Below are 20,058 nucleotides of genomic sequence, written 5' to 3' on the forward strand. Positions count from 1 at the left end.
TTTCCAGTGTGCGCCTCTGCTAGCTCACATCGAACAAGACAAGACTCGGCTCCCTGCTTTTACAGTTTGTTCATTTATACTTGGGGCAACTTATCTTGAATTTTAACCTTGTCTTCCATCAAAAATTACCTTTTGTCTTTAGGAAAGTTATGAGCTAAACAAGTAGTGAGTATTGATAAACCTTAGGAGAAGAATAAAACTCATAGTATGATTTTTACACATATGTGATTGCTTTTTGCTCTGTGGGAACCTCTCTGCTTCTAGTTCAGAAAGTTCTGAGCATGTAGTTATAACTTTATTTTACCTTTATTTTTCTGTTTGACTACATATACATCTCAAAATGTTATGTCAGCCTCTTTGTATTTATACCTATTGGTTTGTAGTTAGTATTGGGATTTTCCTCCTGCTTCTAAAATACTGCAGAATATCTGGCATGTTCATTAATCATAGTTCTACTTATATGTCCATTATAAGAAAGTTACTTTGGTAATGCTTTTAAATGACAATGAATACTTTAAAGTTATAGCCAAGGAATTTAAATTATAAATTGGGGCAGGGGGCGTTGTGTGGTTCTTTTTCTGGGTACACATTCTCTCTATTATTGAATACTGGCTTCTTTTTCATATTAACTTGATGGGAAGACTGGAACTGTTGCCTAAAGCTATTAGAGGTTGATAGTTATATGCTTTCATCAGCTTTGAAAGAGTAACATAAATAGTGATTCAGATTGCTAATATTGATCTCATTTATTATGTCACTTTACAAAATTATTTTCAAGTTGTGGGTTTGTTACATTTTTTGTAGCATCCTGTAACAATACAGTCTAATTAGAGATCGGGTAATGATGTAGTATTTTATCATAATTCTTTATTTTGCTTTTTACTGTGTTTTAGCCCAAAGCAGTGACAACACCAGCACCAGCTACAACTCAGCAATCAAATTCTGCCACGACTACCACAGTTAGTTCCTCCACAGCACCAGCTGTGGCTCAGGCTCCAACCCCCGCCCCTGCTTTGGCTCCAGCTCCCTCGCCTGCATCCATCACTCCAGCATCAACAACAGCATCTTCTGAACCTGCATCTGCTAGTGCAACGAAACAGGAGAAGCCTGCAGAAAAGCCAGCAGAAGCACCAGTGGCTACTAGCCCAACATCAACTGACAGGTAAGAACTGGATTCTAGGAAATTGTATCTCACAATATGTTTATAACAAGAACTTCATGCATGTATTTATTTTGATTATTGTTTTGATCAAACTAACTTTATCTGCTGTGTTAAAGTTTTTCTAAACTTTGAACTCTGGCTTGTGTTTGTTTAAATTTCGGTAATCCAGATTTGTATACTGTGCATTGGGATTTTTTCCCCCCAAGGGGAAGGGAAAGAGGGTCAAAGTTGTTATTCATTTTGTGTACAAGAATTAGGAAATACAAATGACCAAAAAGAAAAAGAATTATAAAATAACTTGACATTATAATTTGACATATAAATAATATGACATTCCCCCAATCATTATTCATATTTGATCTGTATTGCTTCTGATCATTGTCATATATATATCACGAAGATCCTTCCATGTCAGTAAATATTTTCGCTTGCTGCTTAGCATTGTGTTTAAGTCTGACATTTGTTAGCTTGTAACCTTAGAAAAGTAATTAACATCTTTGAGTTTTTTCCTCATCTGTAAAATGGGAATGACAATAGGACCTATCTGATAGAGTTGTTATAAGGGTTAAATGAAATAATGAGTGTAATAGATGTGGAATAGCACATGGCACACAATTAGTGCAGAGTAAGTATCAGCTATTATGGATATGTCACCTACTACCACGTGAATTGTTTCAATTTTGCACTTTGTCTATACTTTTGTGAACTTGTGTAGAAATTTAAACTTTTGCCTGTGCAGATCTTCAGATATTTTTTCCCCAATGATAAATAAAATAACCAAAGCAAATGCATCAATTCTCTTGGCTGGAAATAGTACAAGGGAATTACTCTTTTATCTGAGAGCACAGGTTGTATTATGTCCAGTGTTCACTGGCACTGGAGCTGTTTGTATTTTGTGACTTTAGTTGCAGCTCAAGACTCCAGTGGTATTAGTTAAGAGTCCTTGGACTCAGAACCAGACACAGTGGAAACCTATGCAGCAACTGGAAACACTTACTGACGTGGAAGGATGTTTGTGATAAATACAACAATGGTCAGAAAGAATGTGGTCATGTTCCTTCATTTTAGTATTCTGCCTTTAAGTGCGGTTTCTGTGTCTGACCCAGTCAGCTGTGTGGAGGGGTTTGAGTCACCTGGTTCATTGCTCACTCGAGGCCTCTCTCCAAGGAATTGATTCCCTAAGAAGAGAGCATAGGCTCAGTTAATAAAATATTTTCCCTTTGCCTGCCTGCTACACTTGACTTTAGGTATTCTGAGGCACCATTTCCTAACTTGATCCTTCTCGCATGTATAGCTAGAAATGCATTCAACACTCTTAGCTAGTGGGAGACAATCCAGAGTCAGGTTAAGTTATTATGTCAAAAGGCTTTGGTCAATTTTGTGTATGGTGGGGAACTTACAAATTTAACAAATTGGTTTCCCAAAGCATTTAAACATTGTAAACTTAATTAAATCTTGGGTAAGTACAGTACGTCTATTTTCTTAAATGCTTTAAGCTCCTTAAAAAACTCATAGTATGAGAATTTCAGAATTGATCAATACGTTTTAATGCGCTAATATCAATTCAAATTTCTTTATTGTTTCTATTTTAAGGTACAGTCTTATTTACCTAGTCTCAAGAGTCAGGATTACCTTTTCAAACCTATAGAGGTTGCATAAATGAGTTGATGGTCAGGGATCCAGAAGAGCAGACACCAGAGTCACTTACTTAGTTGCGCTTTGTATGCCAACAATTTACTCTTATTTCTCAAAATTACATACCTCAGAGAAGGGTAACACAGGAAGGGAAGGATGTGAGAAGCTCAGAAAACAAACTACTTAAGTATGCCTTAGTCCTTTCATTTGTGCTATAAAACGTTTAGTGTCCTGTAAAGCACAAAACTTAGTGAGATAATTATCAGGAGATGTGCTGGTAAGAATTTGAGGGGTGGCAGAAACTCTGTCCATTGCCACTGATCTGATATTTCATTTATTAATGATTTGTTTCTTTAGGTTGGTTTTGTTCTTTAAAAACCACCTATTACAATGCAAATTCTACTTATTGATGTCTCCCTTAGAGAAACTGCACTTGTGCATAAGGACTGTATTGTTTGTAATTGAGGACAAATTGGAACCAACTTAAATAGCCATTAGTGAGGGAATAACTTGACCTGTGATTTATTCATATTAGAGAACGTTGCTGCTCAGTGCATGGTAGTCAGTAGGCAGCATCAGCATCACTGGAAGTTAGTTTGAAATGAATTCTTAGGCTCCACCCTAGACCTCTAAATCAGAGTTATTTGGGGTGGATTCCAGAAATCGGTATTTTAACAAGCTCTCCTGGTGAATTCTTGGACATCCTAAAGTTTCAGAAGCCCTGATAACCAATACTAAAGTATGCAGCTATATGCATATTAAATGAATGTGGTTTCAAGGCTTTGTTATCAAATGGAAAAAGCAAATTGCAAAACAATATAGGCAATAACCATACACCAAACAAAAGCCACCAAACAACATGGTGTATTTTCTGTGGGTATGCATAGTAATGTATAGAAAACCAGTAGCGAAGGGACAACACACTAACTGATAAGTGGCTTCCTCTGCAGATGGGGAGGGGAGAAGTGGTGAGGCAGAATCAAGAATGAAGAACTGTGGTTAAACAATACCGCAGTCTTATCTGTAATGTTTAGAAAGAAATTTTAAAACAGTGCAAAAATAGCACAAATTGTTCTGTAAAAGAACAGTAATGAAGGGGACTAGTCCTACCATATAGCAAAATATATTATACATGGTAATGATTACAACAATTTACTATAGCTCTTCCTAGAGAGACTGCTCAGTGAAATAGTAGTCTAGAAACAGACCAAAATGCCTACAGGGACTTAATATAAGATAAAGATGTAATTTCAGACCACTGTGAGAAAAATGCTATTGGGATAAATGCCTGTCCATCTGGAGGGAAAAAAGATAGATCACATACCTCCACTCATAAAAATAAATTGTAGATGGATAAAGATTTAATGTAAAAGTGAAACCATAAACCAGAGGAGAATGTGGGAAAATAAAGATAATCTTAACCAAAAATGTCATAAAAAGAACAATTGATAAATTTGACTACAGGAAGAATTTTAAGGTTAGAAACCAAACTGAAAATTCCTTAATAAGAGCTTGATTTGGTGAATTAAATGGAATACTGTGAGTCTTTGGGAAAAAATTGAGGTGGTTGTGGCTGCGCTGACATGGAATAATTGTTAAATAAAATACACTAAAGCAAGACACAAGTTGTTATATAGAAACTGGTAGTAGTGATGTCTCTGGGTAGGGGTCTTGGGCAGGGTTTTCTCAGAACTAAAGTCTACTGTGTTTTGTTTTTAAAATTGGGACAGAAGTATAAGTGTGTTGTGTTGTGTGTGTGTTAATCTAAACTTCTAACTCTTACCTTTACCACTTTTGTAAACTTCGTTTTATTTTCCTTTAGTCTACTCTTTATGATCTTTCATAATCTTGTTTTTGTCTACTTTGTTTTCCAGACTTACCTTTCTACAGTTTCCCAACAGAAACTTAGTCTTTTTAACTGGTTTACTTTGGTTACAACTTGGGTTTATCCCATCTCTGCATATTTTGCTTACGCTATGTTCCTTGACTTGAATTCCACCTTCTTTCAGTTTCTGTGTTCACAACTGAAGTATAAGACCTAACTGAAATTCCGCTGTGTAAAGACTTCCTGGGCCTTTCCAGCCTCGTGTGGTTTCTACATGTGCCATTTATCATGGACTGCTTTTGCTGTTTCTTCTACTGTGACTTCACTTATAGATTATTTAACTTCTCATGTAAACTCTTTCAGGGAAATAGTTGTGCATTGTCCTTTTTGTATTCCTTAAGTAGTAAGCTATCTGTAAGGATGTTATTTTGTGTCCTTGGACATTTAAAATGATGGATTTTCAGAATAGAATGAGTGTTAAGATTGAAATTTCTTCCCAAACCATACCTATTACAGATAAAGCTTTGAGGGTTTAATCTAGAAGAATGTTGAAATGCTGTAGCCAAACTTCTGCATTTAATTAAAATCAAAGACTCTTTGTAAATTAGGCAGTTACTAAACTTTAATGTGAATTTTATGTACTTTTCTGATATATGATTTTCTAAAAACCTTTTACAGTACCTCAGGAGATTCTTCTCGGTCAAACCTTTTTGAAGATGCAACAAGTGCGCTTGGTAAGTATGTAAGTTGTAAATAACCTTAGAAGAGAGAGGGAAGAGGTTTAAGTTTTGTTTTTCTAGATCATGAAAATCTGTTCATTTTCATGGTAGCTAATAATCAAGGTACTGAATGATTTAGGTGATTATTCAGTTAATAATGTTGCTAAAGGGCCGGCTCCGTGGCCGAGTGGTTAAGTTGGCGCGCCCCGCTGCGGCGGCCCAGGGTTCGGATCCTGGGCGTGGACATGGCACCACTCGTCAGGCCACGTTGAGGTGGCGTCCCACATCCCGCAACTGGAAGGACCTGCAACTAAGATATACAACTGTGTACAGGGGGGGTTTGGGGGGATAAAGCAGGAAAAAGAAAAAAAAAAGATTGGCAACAGTTGTTAGCCCAGGTGCTAATCCTTAAAAAAAAATAAAGAAGATTGGCAACAGTTGTTAGCCTAGGTGCAAATCTTTAAAAAAAAAATAAATAATGTTGCTAAAGACTTTGTAAATTATTGTTTATATATTGACTCCTTTAAATTGTACTGTTAAAGTTAAGCATACTCCTTTCCTTAAAGCAAATAATTGTCCATTTTCCAACTGTGAATTTTAAATGAGATCTTAACAAAGTTTGATCTGTGTACAGGTTTATTACAAAGTGTCTTCAAAATGAGTATAAAATGTTACTAAATCTGTCTCACACTTGCTCTTTATTTACCTCTAGCCTTTATTCCAGCTTGTAGCCCTATAGGTTCCTATCTACATCTTGTCGCTTCTATAGTACTTGCAGTGAAAATGCCTTTTTATCCCACCTTTCACTTTTGCCTCTTGAATAATGTCTTTCCATCTCCCCTTCGTACCTAATCTGTCAAAATCATTTGTTTCTTTCCCCATTTTCCCATTGTAACACCTCTGGTATGGTTCCTGCTGTGCCTGCTAATTAACAAGTCCGTGGGCTGGCACCCCCATTCCTGCCCTTTGGTACTCTTCTATGTTACTGGAAATGGGAGGTAGACAGACAGCTGGGCACAGCAGCTTCAGTGGACTGTGGGCTTCTGGATTCCTGCTTAGCTGCTGCTGCAGCAGTGGTAGCACCTCATTAAGATCTGGAGTAGGCCCTCTGTCCTAATTGGACTTCATTCCTTGATGCCCTCACTGCTGTGGGAAAGGGCATACTGGTTACCCATAGCATGTAGGGGCAAAACAGTTTAAATAATCAACCTAAGTTCACCTGGATGTACCAGACCCACGTTCACATATTTGAGGGACTGTTTTCTGGGACTACTCTGCTACCAAATGAATATAAGTTAGTGTCCAGTCAGAAAAACAGAAATCTGTTTCAAACATGGGATGGCTTAATCTTAGGAAATTGTTACAAAGATACTGGAAGGGCTCACGGAGATTACAAAGAGATGGGTAAAATGCTCTGTAGTGTCAGAGCTGGAACCAGCTGACACTTGCCCCTGGTGCTGCTGAAGGCTCTGGCTCTTGCCACTGCTGTTTCATTCAGTTGGACTGCATTGATGCTACCGAGCAGGGGTCCAGGAGACCACAGCTCTAGCTGTCGCTGCTACAGCTACACCAAAGCCTCTGATACTGATAGCTTACCTTTACACCTTATGTCTCCTACAACAGCCATTGTCAACTTGATGGTCTCGGGATCCCTTTACTCTTTCATTTACCAGTCTTTGTGTTGATACCTTGCTTCTTTAAACTTTCCTTTTTGGGGACTCTGACACTACTCATTTCTTGATCTGTACCTCTGACTTTTCCTTCTTAGGCTTTCTTGTTAATTCTTTCTATTTTACCTTGCCCTTAAATATATGAGTTTTCTATGGTTCTGCTCTAGGCCATAGTTCAAAGTTCAAATTATAGGAATGGCAGATACCACCCATCTACTATAAGAACTCCTCCAAACTATAACATCTTTAAACTGCTAATCGGAAAATCTACCACCTCCACAAACTCCTTAGGTTCCAGATTGATTCATCTTTTCTTCCCCCATCTGATACTTCTCCTTTGTTCCTTTCCTTGTTTGCATCATCATCTACCTTCTACTGAAACCTTGCTGTCTTCATCCTTGACCCGCTGCCTCCCCTGGCCCCGTGAGCCCAGGAGTCCTGTTGATCCTCCTTCCTGAAGTCTCTAGAATATTTGTTTCCACTGCCAGTTAATTGCCTTAGTTTATGTGCTTACGCCACTGATACTCTTGCATTATTCTCTTCTAACTGGTCTATTCCTGCCATAGTGGGCTTTCTAAAAGGCACATCTGATGAGGTCATTGTTAGTTCCTTTCATAGCTCCTCGTGGCCTAGAAGATAGGTCCGAACTCACTCTTAAAGATAGAAGGTTTCTCATCACTACTTTTTTAGCCTCATTAACTCTGTCTCATGTTATCCATTGTCTGTAGTTTTCCTACGAGTCATTTGCCCTTGTACTTTTAAGCTCTGAAAAGTATCAAACTACTTATAGGCATTTCTTTTTGAGTTTTTATAACTTGATTAATTAGGAAGCGTGATTTTAGGAGAGAGAGCCTAATGATTAGGTGTGGTGCTCTGCACTCTGACAGCCTGTGTTTGTGTCTCTGCACCAGGACTTACCAGACATTGATAGCACGATCAAATTATTAATCTCTCTAAGCCTCAGCCTAATCTTAAAGGGAGAGGAATATTAACCTTTTTCATAGAATTGTTGTGAGAATTAAATGAGAAACACTACGTTAAAATAGTGTGATCTGATACTCCACAGCTCTTAATTTTGTTTACATTGATGCTAATTTCTGTATCTGGTAGCTAGATTACTGAAAGTGTATTGCCGCTTGAATGACTTTATGCTAGAATTCTGTCAGTTGGTAATTAAGAAAATAAAATTATATTAACAAGTAAGGAAACATCATTACTCTAAACAAGATATTAAATGCCAAATTTGCTTAGTGATAATTAGTTTTTTTAAGATGTACTTTCATAGCTATTAAATACCTTTACTGACAATTCCACAGAAAAAAAATCATTCAACTGATATTGTCACCTATGTGTCAGAGAAATAGTGATGCAAAATGATATGGCTCTTTGCACAGTTGAACTTTGCATTCAAGTAGGGGAAAGAAAAAAAGAATGTAACAAAATAGATTGCAAATCATATTAAGAAAACTAATGGCTTCCATAGAGAAAAAAAGAAGGCTACTTATATTTAGGATAGTTAGGCAATACCTCTAAGACTGTAATGATTAAATTGAGAACTGGAGCCTGTAAACAAACTGGCCATCCAAGACGCCTGGGGTCTAAGGTTCTGGGGCAGAGAAGGTACAGCTTGTGAAGTAAACTGGAGAAGATCGGTGTGGTGTGTAGAGGATTGTGGAGGGTTGGGAGCCTGAAATGAGATAAGGTTTTCTTTTTTAAAAGCTTTTGCAACTGTCTGCAGAATGGGTTGTGGGCTTGGGGACAGGAGAGGAAGCAGGGTGTGATCCAGACCAGAGGTCGTTGTGGACTGGTCTTGAGTGAAGGCAGAGGACAAAGAGGGAACAAGATAGGTCTGGGTTATAAGTTAGAGAAGGATCTACCAGATAAGTTGTAGACTAGATGTGGAAGGAGAAGAAAGGGAATTGAAACCACCGAGGTTTCTGATTCAAGCACTTGGATGGATAGAGGTGCTGTTTTTGAAATGGAGAAGGCAGATAATGGTGGGACACCATTTGAGGGGAAAATCTTTAGAGATGCAAAGTCACATAATGATACTGGTTGAAGAGTCAGTGAAATGCGAGGAAGTGGACATTGCATGTGCAGATATCTGTGGCTGCGCAGGGAAGAGAGCAGAGGGGCCAGTTCCTGAAAGAGGAATTCGGATGCAGTCAAGGGAGGCATGTTTTTGTTTTTAGGATGACATGCCAGGACATAGTTAACTTGTGATCAGGATAATTTAAGTGGAGATGTTGGAACGGTGGGAGACGGACATCAGAAAGGATCACCAAAGAGTCCAGTTCTTTGGGGAGACAAGAAAGGGAGTAGTACCCAGAACACAGATGAAAGAAAAAATAGGTTAAGTGAGGTAAGTGTAGTGGGAGAGAGTTTGGCTTTCTTTCAGTCAGTGTGTTTCTTGTCTGACATTTCCATGAAGAACGAGTTAGGTTTTCAGCTGAGAGAGTCGGAGAGAGCCTGTGGGAAATAACTTACTGGAATAGTAGTGCTTGGCGCATTTGTATAGTATGGGAAGTTTTTCTTTGTATAGTATGGGAAATTCTAACTTTCTAGCTTCTAACCTCCTCTCTCCCACTATTTTGATAATAAAAGGTGTCAAAGGAAAACTGAACTTGTTATAGCAGAGTTGATTGCTTGAAATGTCCCTTCTACTTGTTTTTAAAAATCAGTTCATCTGTCTCTTCTTCCAGGTTGTCTTCCCTGACTTGCTGATTCTCTCCTATATTTGTGCTACATTTGTACCTGATTTTCCTATTAGACTCATTAAACATACTCTAGTAGTTTTCTATTGCCACTGTAATAAATTACCACAAACTTAGCGGTATAAAACAATACAGATTTGTTATTTAAAGTACCGTAGGTTAGAAGTCCAACATGGGGCTCGCTGAACTAAAATCAAGGGACTAAATGACTGGGCTAAAATCAGGGCCGCATTCCTTTCTCTAGGCTCTAGGGGAGAATTTGTTTCCTTGTCCTTTCCATCTTCTGGAGGCTGCCCACATTGCTTGGCTCAGAGCCCCTTCCTCCATCATCAAAGGCAGCAGCATGGAATCTGACTCTGCTTTTGTCTTCTCTTCCTTACATCTGTTTCTCTGACCCTCTCATCTGTTTCCCTCCTACTTTTAAGGACCGTTGTAGTTAGATTGGGCCCACCTAGATAATTAAGGATAATTTCCCTGTCTTAAAGTGAGCTGATTAGCAACCTAACTCCCTTTTGCCATGTAACCTAACATATTTATAGGATCCAGGGCTTGGGGGAGGGCATTATTCTACCTACTACATATATACTGTAGTTTATACTGTTATTTATCTTTTTATTCTTAACACTATCATGGCTGAAACATCGTATACATATATATATACTCAAGAAATGTATGGAGAATGTTTATTTATTAAATGTTTCCTTTCTTCCCTCTCCTCCTGCCCCCATATGCCTTTTTTTAGTGACAGGTCAGTCCTATGAGAATATGGTAACAGAAATCATGTCAATGGGCTATGAACGAGAGCAAGTAATTGCGGCCCTGAGAGCCAGTTTCAACAACCCTGACAGAGCAGTGGAGTATCTTTTAATGGTGAGAAGCGTATTTTACTTTCTTCATTCTGGTTGTTTAAGACCAAAATCTCAAGGAGACAAAGATTTTTAAAGAAATAGTAACAATTCATTGGAAAATAACATGCCAGATAGTCTACATAATGCTTTTATATTTCTTAGTGTGTTAACATTTTGTGTAGATTCAGAGCAACCTCTTCTAAAAGATTTTGGTACGTGATTTTTAGTTAGAAAACAGCATGACTAAACGAGTTATAAAATTGGCTATCCACTTGTGGTGCTTCTATCCCAGTTATGTCATCTTAAAAGTATGACAGCTGTGTGTTGGGGCGGCAGATTTTTAATCTAATCTAATCCAGTGTTTTACTAGGTTTTTTGACCGTCACCATAAGCAAAAGTTTGAAGTTGGAAGCCCAAGCGAAATTTTATTTGCCTTGTACTGTGTAACTTTTTTTATAATTAGCTGCCAACTTTTAAAAATTGAGAGATTTCATTTAAAAATTCCGATATGTGGTTTATCTGGACAACATTAATACCAGATTTTTGCAAGGGTTTAGGAAAAGTTTAGATCATAGACTCTTTAATTTACTATGTTCCCATCCCTCTTCTGTTACCTGACATGGCATCATACATTTGATTTAATGTGTCTTGTTACTTGCCTGGTTCCCTTGGCATTTAAATTGTTAGCTTGTTTATAGTCATTAGCAGTCGAGGGAATTTTGGATAAGTTACCATTTTGTTACTAGCATAAAGGTTTTTGAGAAATAGGATGTTGTGGGCATGGACTGAAACCCTTGATATTTTATGACAGTGAATGTCTGTTCATTTTACAAATGTGGCACGGGTTAAAGTAATAGCCTAGAATTTCGGAGTAACATTGGATTAACTTTTTTTTCATCTTAACATTTTATTCTATAATTGTCTTAGGTGTTTTGGGGTATTATCAAAGTCTGAATTACCTAAATATCATCTTAGGAATCCACGATCCTATCTCTGGGGAATATAGTCCACAGTTGAATCCATTCCCTTGTCTCCAGCTTGTGCATCTGTTAGAAACTCCTTTTCTCATAGTACTTTCGAGAGTCACAGTTCAGAGTGAATAACTGTGCTCTGCTTTCACCAGTTGTTTGCCTAGTCATTTGAATGTGAGATTCACAAAATCTTTTCTTAGCATATCATTTTATCTTGTGAATTCTCTTTTCCATCGCCCTCTTGAGAAAAGTCTTTAAATGCTGGCAGTTTGTTTATTTATCACTTTGTTTGGAATTGAGGAATCATTGGATTGATAACTGTCATGGATCTATTTGTGGTTATCCTTTCACCTCCCCCCACCCCCAAAAAAACCCATATTATATAAAAGTATTACCTTTTCTCTTATAGAATGGCTTTAATTTATACCTGATCTGTAATTCTGCATAAGTTTAATAGTATCAGCTATTCTGATCTAATAGATTTGAAATTTTGAGATATATAAAAATGAATCACTATTTTCAAAGTTGCCACTGCTATTTAGCATCAAATGTAATTGAATGGATGAGAGAAGTTCACGAAACAGTTTAAAGTGTTTTGATATATTTACTGGTTTGTTTCATAGACTGAAAAGGGCTACCTTTAACTCTTACTAGTTTATATATAAGTGAGGGTGAATGGATGGAAAGGAGAAACACTGATCTAATGAAAAGCTGAATACCGTGTGTGAGAATTTGAGGTAGATCTGTAGCATCATTGACGATTAACTTTTTAGTTTAACCCGTTTGAGAATTTGCTGGAGGCTTTGGACCCTCAATCTGTATATAATTTGTGAGCATTTAACAGTGCCTCATCTAAGGGTTTGAGTTGGTGGACTCTCAAAAATATTGGTTTCCAGTTCGTGGAGTGACCTTTAATGCAGGCAACCACTACCCTACTATTCCTTACACTTCATTTTTCGTATGTTTATGATTTTGGCTTCTGATTTATTGGGAAATGGAAGTATATACCATCTCTTATTCAAATGTAATATTTCCTTCTTGATTCTCCTCCTTCCAAATCTATGAGAATTTCGTAGAGACTTTTTTTAATAAGTTGTATATTAGAAGTCTTGTAAATCATTTGCATCAAAACAAGGTGTTAAAAAAGTCTTAGTGCAGTTGTAAGTTACAGTAACTTCAGAAGATAAAATACTACAAACTTAGGGGCTGGCCCCGTGGCTGAGTGGTTGGGTTCGCGCACTCCACTGCAGGAAGCCCAGTGTTTCATTGGTTCGAATCCTGGGCGCGGACATGGCACTGCTCATCAAACCACGCTGAGGCAGCGTCGCACATACCACAACTAGAAGGACTCACAACGAAGAATATACAACTATGTACTGGGGGGCTTTGGGGAGAAAAAGGAAAAAAATAAAATCTTTAAAAAAAAAATAAAAAATAAAAAAAATACTACAAACTTAGAAAAAGCATCACCTAAATATATTTAATTATTGAAAGTTCTTTTATGCCTATTTAGTAGATTTTGAATAATGAATTTTAACTTTTTGTATGTGATACTTTCTGGATGACGCTTTCTCAGGACCATGGATCAGCAGAGGAGGTTCTCCTTGCTTGGCCACTGTCTTCACCTGCTCTAGCTATTTAAACTTAAAAGTAAAAGTAAATTAAAATTTTAGTTTCTTAGCAACATTAGCCACGTTTCAAGTTCTCAGTAGCTGTCTGTGGCTAATGGGTCGTTTATTGGACAGCGCAGATCTAGAACATTTGCATCATCGTGGGAAGTTCTGTTGGGAAGTGCTGCCTTACAGTAATCTGTGTTCTTCTACACCACACTCAGGCCATTTCTAATCTAATTTGGATACATACAGCTTTCAGATAAGTCTTGATCCTTTACTTTTAATTGAAGGAGACATCTGTTTGATACCTTTGGAAATTAGACAAGGATATGAAGTAGATGAATACATCTTTTACTCTGTATAATGTTTAACTAATTTTGAATGACGGGATGTTTTAAAGCGTGGAAATTGTGTTATAGGGAATCCCTGGAGATAGAGAGAGTCAGGCTGTGGTTGACCCCCCTCCAGCAGCTAGTACTGGGGCTCCTCAGTCTTCAGTGGCTGCAGCTGCAGCAACCACGACAGCGACGACTACAACAACAAGTTCTGGAGGTAAAGTGGAATCTTTTGGCTGGGGAAGAAGAGGCCTTGAACTTTTATTGTAAAATAATTTAATCTGAAATGCTTTTGAAATGAAGTTTATTCCCATAGCATTTGGATAACTCTTAAAACAAGTTCTCTGTTCATTAATGTTAGAGAAGGGCCCAAAAGAAATTCTGCCAATTGGATATAAATGCTACCCTTGCTTGTATTAAACATCATTGCTGCAGTTTTGGCCAAGGGCATATTCTCTTTAGCTTATTCTAAGGAAGAGATGCTTCCCGGTTTGCATTTAGTGTTACATTCTGAAGTAGTTCAGGATGGTTAGCCCACCTTGTCTCTTTCACTTTCTGTAAATGTCATAAAGTATGTATAATTTCAAAGCCTGTAGGATCTTAGTGGTTATGCAACCAAGGAAATAAAACCCTGGGAGTTTTAAAATCTTGTATCTAGAGGTGACATCCAAGCTTGAATTTAAGTCTCTTTACCAGCCACTGCCCACACTTCCATTGCCTAAGGTTTGACTAGGGAGCAAAAACTCTACCCCGTGGTAGATCCAGGAATTACTTAGTGTTCTCCTTCGTTCTTCTCTATATTGATAGAGTACTTCAAACTGCTAATTTTGAAGAGGCCATTGTTTGATACATTTCCTAGCTCTAATCTGGAAGCCAGCTCTGGTTAACAAAAATCCATAAGCACTTTGTGTACAGTCTCCCAGGACAGGCTTTTCATTTCTTGAGATTCAGCATGGGAATGGAAAGAGGAGGCCCCAGCTTTAGTTAAGATTTAGGGTGCCGTGCCATTCAGCAACATACTAGGTAAAATTTCGTCATCTGTAAAACTGATGTTATACAAAGAAGGATAAATACTTGTGTTATGTGGTCATTTTAATTTGAATGATTTTCTTAAAATTTAGGAAATGACAACATACATGTAAAAAATTCTCATTTCTCATTACTCATTCGTAACCTCAAAAAGAATTCTGCAATTTTTGATTTTCAGTAGCATAACTGGACAAGTACCACCACCCTAAAAAGACCCAAATTCTATATCTCATACCTTATTTGGTATTATTAATATTTATTATTGTAAGAGATCACGGACTAAAGAGTTGTGAGAATATTAGCACTGTGTTATCTTGCAGCTTATTTATCTCAAGCTTATAGATTACAAATTTTTGAAATTTAATGATAAACAAAAGTCTTGTTTCTGCTTGTAATTCAGGTTGTGCTAATAAAACTCCTTCTGATCTACAAGCGTGAACTCTTTTAAGTATTAAGTATCTTTCACTTATTTAGTTTAGAATTTCCTAGGAATTTAAGGTTGGATTTTCTTTGGGGTTTTTGTTTGTATTATAAAGTAAGTGAGTTTTCTTGTTTTTGTTAGTCCTTATATGTATTTTTCTCAGAAACTTGAGCAACAGGAGCAACTTTTTTAGAAGCTTTTATTTTGATGGAGTCCATGCAGAACACAAGTTCTTAGTATTTGATAATACTGAGTACCCAGGGAAATTGTAGGAAACATTCCTTTAGTCTTCTGCACTCTCTACCTTTGCTACTAGGAATAATTTCTGCAGTATCAGACTTGCAAGTTGGTGCAGTTTGAAGGTTTTGTCACTATTTACTTCATTTTGTATACATCTAAGAACTCAAATCATATGTTTTACTTGCCACTGTTTGCTATCTAAATTATGATTGAACCAGCTGTTTGTAAATTTAATTGCAACTTTTATTTAAAAATGTTTATGTGTGTTTTAGGACATCCCCTTGAATTTTTACGGAATCAGCCTCAATTTCAACAGATGAGACAAATTATTCAACAGAATCCTTCCCTGCTTCCAGCATTGCTACAACAGATAGGTCGGGAAAATCCTCAGTTACTTCAGGTGACTCTTGCATCAGTGTTAATTTCAAAAGTGGGTTTAGAGTGTATCACATTTTGAAAAAGTCTGTGAGTACCTCCTTCCACTCCAGCAACTCTATAAGCTTTTCTTCTAAGCTATATTCAGCAGAATATGCTTTAGATAAATGTACTGAAAAAGAGTTGTGTGTGGAGGTTGGGCTAAGTTGGTCAAATAATAAGCTTGGGAAACACTTTATTAAAGAATCTGAGAGACTCTTTAGCACAGGAACTGTTTAACTTTTTAAGTCTTTTTTCCCACCTTATTACTAATGTAGCACTGCCTCTTAGACAACATACCCATGGGCTTAGTACTGGTCAGGTCATGAAATATTTGAGTTTTGTCCAGCACTGTAGTGCCTACTAGTGTGGAAGATAATTTTATATATATATATATAAACCCATATATGTATAAAGGTTCTGCTTCTTCTTATAATGTCCAAGTAGTTTTTTAACATTGATTTTTTGAGAGGGAAACGATTATGAAAGAGAATTTGAATTCTCTTAATTCTCCACTGTTCACCTTGCTCAAAGGTACTGAAGTTTCTTTCATAATTTATAAGGAATCACATTCTGCTGAAGACTGTGTAATCCAGAATCATTCTAACATATTGCAGTTGCAAAGTTACAGGTTTTTCTCTATTTTTATTTAGAATTCTTATTTTCTGAAGCTAACTTTATATCAATGTATCTTTTTCTCTGTCTTTCAAATCACCACAGCAAATTAGCCAACACCAGGAGCATTTTATACAGATGTTAAATGAACCGGTTCAAGAAGCTGGTGGTCAAGGAGGAGGGGGTGGAGGGGGCAGTGGAGGAATTGCAGAAGCTGGAAGTGGTCATATGAACTACATTCAAGTAACGCCTCAGGAAAAAGAAGCTATAGAAAGGGTGAGTTGAAGTAAAACTGAAAATTCACTTAGTCACACTAACCACATTTCAAATGCTCAGTAGTCACGTGGGGCTAGTGGCTACTGCATTGGATAGCACAGATGTAGAGTGTTTCCATCATGGGATATAGTTCTATTGGACAGAGCCAAATAAACTATTGCCCTGGGAATTGCAGTAAAGACAGTCTCTTCTCAGCCCTGCTCTCTCATCTTGACCTTTGTGAAGCCAAGAGGCTAGCAGTGAATACCAGTCTAGCCTGAAATAATTGGAAATATATTAAGAAACTAAAAATTTCATTTATGTTTTAAACTTGAGGAAGAAAAAAATGGTCTTAAAGTGTATGCCCAATACAAGATTATCCTTTTTTTTTTTTTAATTTTTTTTTAAGGTTTTTTTTTTTTTTTTTTTTAAGATTTTATTTTTTCCTTTTTCTCCCCAAAGCCCCCCCCGTACATAGTTGCGTATTCTTTCTTTGTGGGTTCTTCTAGTTGTGGCATGTGGGACGCTGCCTCAGCGTGGTCTGATGAGCAGTGCCATGTCCGCGCCCAGGATTCGAACTAACGAAGCACTGGGCCGCCTGCAGCGGAGCGCGCGAACTTAACCACTCGGCCACGGGGCCAGCCCCAAGATTATCCAGTTTTAATTAATATTTTAAATTTTACATCACTGTCACTGAAATGTAAAATAGATATGTATATCAATTGTATAAAAAAATACAGTGAACATCAGAACCTGGTATCCTGAGTCTCTCTCTGTCCTTACCACGTTGACCAGTGCAGGTTGTGGCACTGCAGTAACTCAGTCATTTTCCTCTGAGCCCCATTGTTAACATTTGTAAATAGGGAATCAGTACTTGCCTTGTGTTAGCTCACGCAGTGTTTTGAGATGGAAAGCAGATATAGTACATTTTAATTTAATATTCAGAACATCATCTGGACAGTAATATGTCCTTGTTTATGATATAAACATATGAAGTGTTTAAGATTTATAATTATATATTTCTTAAAAGATACTTTATATATCATGCTGATATTTTTCCCTTCATATAACAGAAGTGAGCAAATGACACGTGCCTCAGTTGTTCTATAGCACCTATTTTGAGGTTAGAGTTATCAGTTCTTGATTTCTATTTTGGATGATTTTTTTTCTTTTGTTGCTTGAGCTTTTGGTTTCATACTAAGAGAACGTTGCCTAATCCAAGGTCAAAGAGGTTATAGCTCTTATACATTTAGGTCTGTGATCCATTTTGAGTTGCGTTTTGGTTGTGCTAAGGTGTAGGAGTCCAGCTTCATACCTTTGTATGTGGATATCCAGTTGCCCCACTACCACTTATTAGAAAGATGACTCTTCCCCATTATATTGTCTTGGCATCCTTGTTGAAAATCAATTCACCGTAAAGGTGAGTGTTTATTTCTGGGCTCCCAGTGCTGTTCCATTGATCTGTATGTTTATGCTTATGCCAATACCTCACTGCCTTGACTACTGTGGCTTTGTAGTATTGAAATCGGAAAGTGTGAGTGCTTGGGTTTTGTTCTTTCTCAAGATAGTTTTGACGTTTCTGGGTCCCTTGCATTTTCCTATCAATTTTAGGATCAGCTTATCCAATTTCTGCAAAAATAACTGGCTGGGATTTTGATAGACACTGTTTTTTCTGTAGATCAATTTGGAGAGTATTGCCATGTTAGCAGTGTTAAGTCCTACCAAGCCATGAACATGAGGTCTCTTTCCATTTATTAGGTTTTCTATAATTTCGTTCAGAAATGTTCTATAGTTTTCAATTTGTGCTTCTATTCTTAGGTTTATTCCTAAGTATTTTTATTCTTCTTGATGCTATTATAAATGGAATTGTTTTCTTGATTTCATTTTTGGATTGTTCATTGCTAATTATATGGAAATTCAAGTTAATTTTGTGTAGTGATCTTATACCTTGCAACTTTCCTGAACTCATTTATTCATTTTGGTAATTTGCGTGTGTTCCTTAGGATTTTCTGTATGCAAGATAGTATTTGCAAGTAGACATAGTTTTACTTCTTCTTTTCCAATATGGATTCCCTTCTTTATTTTGGGCAAGGAGGGACCTAATTGCCCTATCTTGTCTTTCACCATTAAGTCTAATGTTAGCTGTGGATTGTATTAGATTCCTTTCATCAGGTTGAAGAAATTCCCTTCTATTCCTGCTTTGTTGAGTGTTTTTACCACAAAAGGGTTTTGAATTTTGCCAAATGCCTTTTCTGTGTTTATTGAGATGATCAGGTATTTTTGTCTCCTTTTCTGTTAATATGCTTTATTATGTTGATTGATTTTTGTATGTTGAACCAACTAACATTCCTAGGATAAATCCCACTTGATCGTGCCGTATAATCTTATTTGTTGCTGCATTTGGTCTGCTAGTATTTCTGTTGGAGATTTCTGCATTTATATGCGTAAGGAATACTGGTCTGTAGATTTCTTGTAATGTCTTTGGTTTTGATATCAGAGTAATACTGGTCTTATAGAGTGAGTCGGGAAGTATTCCCTCTTCTATTGTTTGCAAGAGTTTATGAAGAATTGGTGTTCATTTTTCATTATGGGGTTGGTAGAATTCACTAGTGAAGTTATCTGGGCACAGCTTTTCTTTTGGGAAAGTTTTGTGATTACTCGTTCAATCTCTACTTGTTATAGGGCTATTCAGATTTTCTCTTTCTGCTCGTGTCAATTTTGGTGGTTTTTGTCTTGCTGGGAATTGGTGTCATGTGAGTTAATCTAATTTGTTGACATACGATCATTCATAGTATTCACTTAATAATTTTTATTTCTATAAAAAGTAGTAATGTTTCTGCTTTTAGTAATTTGAATACTCAGACCGCTTTTTTCCCCCCTGTCATTTTAGCTAAAGATTTATCAATGTTGTTGGTCTAAAGAAAAAACAGACAACTGTTTTTGGGTTTTGTTGATTCTCTCTCTTGTTTTTCTAGTCTCTCTTTTATTTATTTTCTCTCTCATCTTTATTATTTCCCTCTTTTGCTTGCTTTGGATTTAGTTTCCTCTTCCTTTTTTTAGTTTCTTAAGATAGAAACTTAGATTATTGATTTAAGATCTTTCTCTTTTTTGTATATATATATTTTTGTGTGAGTTCATAATAGTTTTACATCATTGTGAAATTTCAGTTGTACGTTATTTCTTAACTGTCACCACATAAGTGCTCCCCTTCAACCACTCTGCCCATCCCCCTTCCCCTGGTAACCACTGAAATGTTTTCTTTTGTCCATGTGTTTGTTTATATTTCACATATAAGGGAAATCATCTCGTGTTTGTAACTTTCTCAGTCTGGCTTATTTCGCTTAACATAATACCCTCCAGGTCCATCCATGTTGTTGCAAATGGGATGATTTTGTCTTTTTTTAATGGTTGATTAGTATTCCATTGTATATATATTCCACATCTTCTTTATCCAGTCCTCGGTCAGTGGACACTTGGGTTGCTTCCAGGTCTTGGCTATTGTGAATAGTGCTGCAATGAACATATGGGTGCATATGTTACTTTGGATTGTTGATTTCAAGTTGTTTGGATATATACCCAGTAGTGGGATGGC

The 20,058-nt window shown here is 36.9% G+C and overlaps 1 protein-coding gene across 1 annotated transcript in view; it reads left to right on the forward strand.

Annotated features, from left to right (window-relative positions):
• Positions 1-20,058, forward strand: part of RAD23B (RAD23 homolog B, nucleotide excision repair protein) — a 47,656-nt gene that overhangs the window by 19,083 nt on the left and 8,515 nt on the right. Inside the window, exons 4-9 of the mRNA XM_046672216.1 lie at positions 894-1,162; positions 5,301-5,356; positions 10,468-10,595; positions 13,577-13,709; positions 15,455-15,582; positions 16,317-16,487. Coding sequence (XP_046528172.1) covers positions 894-1,162; positions 5,301-5,356; positions 10,468-10,595; positions 13,577-13,709; positions 15,455-15,582; positions 16,317-16,487 — 885 coding nt within the window. The remainder of the gene's footprint in view (positions 1-893; positions 1,163-5,300; positions 5,357-10,467; positions 10,596-13,576; positions 13,710-15,454; positions 15,583-16,316; positions 16,488-20,058) is intronic.

Source organism: Equus quagga, chromosome 1 (assembly GCF_021613505.1).
Source record: "Equus quagga isolate Etosha38 chromosome 1, UCLA_HA_Equagga_1.0, whole genome shotgun sequence".
Lineage (NCBI taxonomy): Eukaryota > Metazoa > Chordata > Mammalia > Perissodactyla > Equidae > Equus > Equus quagga.